Source organism: Euprymna scolopes, chromosome 38 (assembly GCF_053919585.1).
Source record: "Euprymna scolopes isolate OS-2025 chromosome 38, ASM5391958v1, whole genome shotgun sequence".
NCBI classification, from domain to species: domain Eukaryota; kingdom Metazoa; phylum Mollusca; class Cephalopoda; order Sepiida; family Sepiolidae; genus Euprymna; species Euprymna scolopes.
The window spans coordinates 1845569-1852267 of record NC_136519.1 but is presented as its reverse complement, the minus strand read 5'-3'; the positions used below and the strand labels follow the sequence as shown (position 1 = coordinate 1852267).

The 6699-nt window shown below is 37.1% G+C and overlaps 1 protein-coding gene across 1 annotated transcript; it reads left to right on the top strand.

Moving 5' to 3' along the window:
* The first annotated feature begins 3639 nt into the window (after positions 1–3639).
* LOC145263024 (uncharacterized) lies at positions 3640–4047 on the top strand. The gene has a single exon (XM_080119856.1). It carries the CDS (start codon positions 3640–3642, stop codon positions 4045–4047), a length of 408 nt encoding a protein of 135 aa, XP_079975982.1.
* The last annotated feature ends 2652 nt before the right edge of the window (positions 4048–6699 follow it).

Sequence of the window (6699 nt, the reverse complement as noted above, 5' to 3'; positions counted from 1 at the left end):
ACGTTTAGAATGCGGACTTTCACCAAAGTTACAAAATAAATATCTTTATATATATATATATATATATATATATATATAATAAATTGTATAATAAAAAACGTAATTTTACAAAACAAATCGAAATAAACCTTAAGTATTGACAAATAAATTGTATTAAAAAATTAATTTTACGAAATAAATCTTCCTTTTTTTTTTTTTTAAATGGTATTTAAAAAAAAATTACAAAATGAATTGCAACAAACCTTAAGTATTAACGAAAATAATCTCAACTTAATAGAAAAACAATTCGGCACACTTAACTAATAAATGGACATTTTTACACGAGGAACGAAATAATGATTACACCGTTTTATGTTGATCTAAATCCATTGTTACTTAGCAGATTTTCTTTTTAAATAATTTCACGTTTAAATCGTGATTTTCATATTTTAATTTTGATTCTTTTATATTTTCATATAGTTTATTTCTTAATGAATTGAACACACATAACAAAAGTTGTATCAATTTACTAAAGAAATCCTAACAAACAAATTTTCTGTTGTTACTATGGATTACTTAACACTCCAGATCGGAACTGCATTCTTAACCGATTTGCTTTACTGCCACCATCTTTGTTCAGCAAAATGTCTCAACACTTAACATACCTCAGAAAAAATAACCTTCTTAGTGACATGCAATATGGTTTCCATTCTGCTAGATCTACAGCGGATCTGCTTATGATTATTTCTCATAGGATTAGCGAAACTCTTGACGGAGGTTTCCTTTCTAGGGCAATTGCTCTTGACATATCAAAGGCCTTCGAAAGGGTGTGGGATAAAGGTCTACTTCACAAGATCTTCAACTATGGTATAGCTGGAAATGTTTTTTCAATTATTAAATCATTTCTCTCTGATAGGTTCATAAGAGTAGTGGTTGATGGGCAGAAATCAGAAGTTCACAGTATTAATGCTGGAGTCCCTCGTGGGTCCATCCTGGGCCTAACTCTATACCTGATTTATATTAATGATCTTCCAAATCACATCCTTACATCATTCGTTGACATCTATGCTGACAACACTGCCATCTATGGCAGCACATCAAAGGCTGTAAACAACCAAGCTCTCCATGATTCTCTCTCCTCTGATCTTGAGCACGTGGTACAATGGGGAAAAAGTGGCTGGTTACTTTTAATACATCTAAAACCAAGCTTCTATCTTTACATCATCAATGCTCTGATCCCCATCTGGCATCAACTGAAATGAATGGCTCTCGTCTTGGAGAGGCTTCATGTTTTGACAAGCTTCTGGGCTTGACCTTGACTCCTGATCTAAAATGGAACACGTACATCAAATCTGTTGGCAAGGTTCTAGAAAAATGATGGGATCCTTCTATCAATCCAATAGATATCTCACTGCTGATGCAATTCTCTACCTATATAAGAGCCAGTTACGTCCAAGGATGGAGTATTGCTGTCACATCTGGACAGGAGCTGCTAGGAAGACCTTATTCTGCCTTGACAGAGTTCAGAATAGACTTCATAGCCTAGTGGGGAATGCCCTTTTCTCTTCCCTGTAACCTTTTTCTCACAAAAGAGACATTGCGAACCTGTCTCTGTTTTATTGTTATTTTCATGGCAAGTGCTGGTCTGAACTCAAATCTATGGTTCCCCCCTAACCAAACATTCATGAGAAACACTCGTTTGACTGTAAACAATATCAATAATTTCCCCCACTCTTTATCTGTGTCTAAACCTTAACGTAGATTCCATGAACAAAGCTTCTTTCTTAGAACTGCACATCTGTGGAACTCTCTTCCGTTTACCTGCTTTCCAGCTGACTACAAAATGGCCATCTTCAAGTCCAATCTAAAGTTCTTGATGAGCCGTTCTCCTTAATGTACCTTTATCCTCGAGTGGCCTCTGGGCCTTGATAAGTGGTGATTCCTTTGTAAAAAAAAAAAAAAAAAGAAAAAAAAAAAAGCTATTCAAAACTTCTTTCAAATCTATCTGTCCAACCATTTCGACAGTCTTGAAGCACTTCAATCGACTGACACAAATGTCGAGGACCTGCAACAGTAGCAACAAAGTAACACAGACTCTCGGCACCACCAAAAACTGCGTCAAAGATTAGATATCAGGCTGCACTATTGAGTTTGCAAATCAAACAAAACAAGTTAAATGTTCCAGCTCCAATTGTTATATTGTGAAGATTTTGGAATTGAATAATTTCAGAAGATTCAAATGATTATCTATACACATATAATGCATATCCAGGCAATGCCAGGTATCATGTTCCGATTTCATAGATAAATAAAAGCTGAGCATGGGTGTTCTACATATTGACACTAGGGATGAGTTCAATGATGAAACAAAGAAACTAACCCACATTTTGACCTCTTACGTTAATGATTAAAACAATTAGAAATCTATGGAATGTCAACATAAATGGATTGTTTAAAGGCAGAAGAAAAGAGACACTCGTTGGAGTAGAGGCATGGACACATTTTCGTCGCAGCCACACAACATCCATATACACATCCTTGTTCTGTTTTGCTACAAGTCATTTGTTACTGACAGCAGTTAAAAAGTAAATAAAGAGTTGCGTTTTATAAACTGAAGTGAGTTTGCTGAGTTATTAAATATAAATGCGTAAGCGTTTAGAAAAAGTGCAGCCGACAAATTCTGCATACGTTAACCTAAAACTGGCTCGTGATATCATTTCGTACTGTTACATAAACCGGCTATATAAGATAATGACTTCAGCTATGCATCACAAAACCGCATGGTTTGTGATGGTTGATCGCATCATTCACTGGCAGAAAATTGCCAAAACCATGGAGTAAACCTTGTTCAATAATCGATACAAGAAAGCTGTACAATATTTTTCAATCGACCACAAAACCATAAAGAGGCAGCAACAAAGCAATCTTCAATCAACAACGTGAGCCTATCACAAACCTTGATGAATGTCTTCAACATTGAAGCGATCACCTCCCCTCAATGTATAACCACTCGTCAAACTCCTCAGAAACCAACTTTGCAATTTATGAGTGTGCCATCATTCCACTCCCGAACTACTGATCAAATCCTTGACGCCATAAAAAAAACTGAAAAACAATAAGGTGATCGAAGATGTTGTTCTTCAAACATTTTTCTGATACATTGATTACAACCCTCCAACAAATCTCCACCTATAGAGGGGAAAGCAAAAAACTTCAAGACTGGAGTGATGTCGTCGTACTGCTTCCCTTTTGCAAAGAAATGTGATAAACCCTGTTGTAGTAATTATCGATATAAGTGCAAAAATCTTTGCTATCATCCTGTCTCCCCCCCCCCACACACACACAGGGATCACCACTTATCAAGGCCCGGAAGCCACTCAAGAATAAGGGTTAATGAATATACATTAGTCAATGTGATTATAGCGTAGTAAACATAAGTAGTGGAAATTTTGTAAATTGGATTACGTAGGGGGACGATCCAAGAACTTGTTATAGTTTCAAAAACAAAGAGACACACGGATGAAGCTAACCCGATGCGAATTTCATTCTCAGAAGAATACTTAAACATTGCTGGAGTCACTATCATCTACTTCGTTGGTTTTGCTGCTGCATTTGACTGTTGACAGTGGAACTCTTTGCAAGGTCATCTATGCTGATAGCATGACCCCCAAACTACTCAACCTAATCAAAGTTTTCTATCTTTCGACCCACACCAAAGTTTGCACGCATCATCAGGAGGCTCCTTTCTTTGACATTCATTCTGCCGTCCGACAAGGATGTGTTCTCTCTCCTACACTCTTCAATTACAATACTGACTGGATCACATCGAATGCTCTGGTCAACTTATATGGTGTAACAGTAAGTCGTGCTTTACAAATATCAGATCCTAATTATGCTAAAGATATCGCCATATTGGTTGAAAGCTTTGTCGACATTCAATCAGCCATTGACAAGATGCAATCTTACGCTTCAAAGATCGGCATGAAGATAAATACCAATAAGACAAAGTTATTGATGGCAGGTCTCCTTCCAAATAAAAAAGGTTTTCCTCGACAGGTAAACACTTGAAGAGATTGTTTGCTTCATTATCAACACAACAAATCAAGGGAAGACATCGTCAACTGCATCAGCAATGATCACTCGGCCTTCTGGCAACTTCAATCACGGCTCTGATCTAAAAAAAAATAATGCTGAAAACTAAATTTAGGATCTACCAAGCTCTCATCTGCATCATTCTTATTTAGAGCTGTGAGACTTAGTCTATGCAAGCAAACTGGAGGTATTCAATGATCTCAGCCTCCATGTTTGCTGGCAACAGCTTATCTTTAATAGTAGAGTTTGTGCTCAGTACAAGATCCACTCCCTTCAAAAATCTCTCCTTGTCAAATGCCCTCGTTGGTTCGACCACGCACCTCATCAACATCTCAGTGAGTTCATCTGTGAATCACTGAAGGTTAACTCAAAACCTGGATCACGATGGTGAAGAAGTGTAACATAATGCATTTGAACGCATGGGAAAATAGCAGCAGCAGCAAAGGATGGCTGACTTGCGAAGAGATTAGCAGAAGCCGAAAAACACACATATGCAAATTAGGAAATGACAAAAAAGAGAAAAAGGACATCACGTGCTCAAAAGAGAAAAACAGTGCATGTCGAAGAAAATGAACGTGTAAAGTTGAGGACAAGAATGGGCCTACTGTATCCAGCATGTGATTGGAGGAAAGAGAAATGCGAACCCGGCTAGATGGACATGTGGCAGCGAGAGACTTTTTAAGTCGTGCCAAAAGTAATGAAAATAAACGCTTTTGTTGAAACAGAAAAATGTCGACACAGATTTTTATGTATTTATTTCCTTTGTTCGTTTTTAACGGCCATGTTACAGCAGGAGGCTGAACTGATCAGGAGTCCTCACTGTTACGTGGCTTGGATCAATGTGCTTGGTCAGCCAGTGTTTAGGGCATAGCAAACTTGTTGGAAAAAGAGCTCAACCCAACCAGGATGAATGTCCCAATCATGATCAGTACGTACAAGTCACAACAAATTTGGCAGAGTTCAAGTAAAATAAAATCATTGTCAGCATTGAAAGCAACAATTTTTGTTAAGTGAGGATTCATCCTCCGTCCCATCGATGAAATGTTGCATTCCTCTGCCTGTTTTACAAGTATTTTAATGGAAGGTGTGCTGATGAACTACAAGCCCTTGTACCCCTCCTCGACGTAAATACCCCCAAAAAACCTGACAAGCAGCAAAATCCCACCCCTACACAATAGAAATTTCCAGATGCCAGAAAGCCTTTTACTCTAATAGTTGTTTCCCTAGGATTGCTAGACTTTGGAACTCCCTTCTGGGTTTCTGCTTTCTGACTGTACTGACATGAAAAAGTTCAAGTGTAATGTAAATAGACATCTTGCTGCTCAACTTCCTACAAAGTATTCCCGCAAATTATGTCCCAGATAGTAACCGCCTACATCAAAGTGGCAATGCTTTTTGCTCAGGAGTGAAAATGCATAAAAAAATTTTTTAAAGTAAAAGTGTCATAGGCTAAAACTTAGAAGCTCTATGCAGCACTGTTAAACCTACCCAGCATCTTCCCAATCTAACGTCTAGTAAGGGATAATAGTGTTGATTCTTGTTTCGAAAATAAATGAGAAAATCTTAACTTCGGAAATAAACAGTGCACTGATACATTGTCACTTTGGCAAATATTGCAATTTCAGAACAAAGAAAAGTAACTCTCAAATGTTAGTCTTCTAGAGTAGCTTCCCTTGAAAAAATTTTCTGATTTGTTTCCTATGGCGACGGCCTCAATTCCAACACTTTTCAAATAGTGTCAAAACGGAAGGTAGCAAGAATACATTGAAAATGACATTTCTTAGACATCATGATTTTTTTCAACAGAACACCGACCACTCTAATTTGGTTTTAAGGGGTATTCAAGCTCGATGACGAATCTGATAATCAAACCCATCACAAATGCACATTACAGTAAGAACCGTTACCACGTAGCGTTAACAAAGGCAGTGAAATGGTGCAAAATAGTCCTAGGGTTCAGGGGTTAATACCATGCAAACGGTAAATTTGCGACAGGCTTGATTATCAAATTCCTTTCAGCGACCTCAAATATCCCTAAAAAAAAACAAAAAACAAACTAGAGTGGTTGGTGTTCTGTTGTAGCGTGAGGTAATATTTACCAATTTTATTTTTTATAAAGAGTTGTCTTCGCATAAATAAAAAAACGTTTTAAAACGATAATTAATTCGGAAGTAACTCTCACTTTTTATGAATAGCTTAAAAAATGTTCTGATTGTTTTCCATGTAGAAAATAATTCTAGAGAAAAGGATGAGCATCGATCAAAGGGAAGTAATTCTAATTTCTTAAGTTTTACACCATTGAGCTCTTCTGCTTCCTAAGATTTCCTGAACACTGAAACTCGCAACTGGACATTGTCCCCCAACTGTCACAAAACTCTACACTGCACCTAAAACTAATTCTAAAATATATTGATTGATCTTTTGTTTCCATTCACTGCAACGCCTTGATTAACTATCCTATTTTAGTTATCTTTTGTGTTTCTCTGTGAACAACTTCCAATCTATTGTTCTGCTGATAAACTTACTTTTTTCTCTTAATATTTTTTGCTCTGTTTTTTTTTTTTCTTTTTAACATTGGGGGGAGGAGAGCTTTGATAGTATCACATTCATACGATCCTGGTAGGTGAG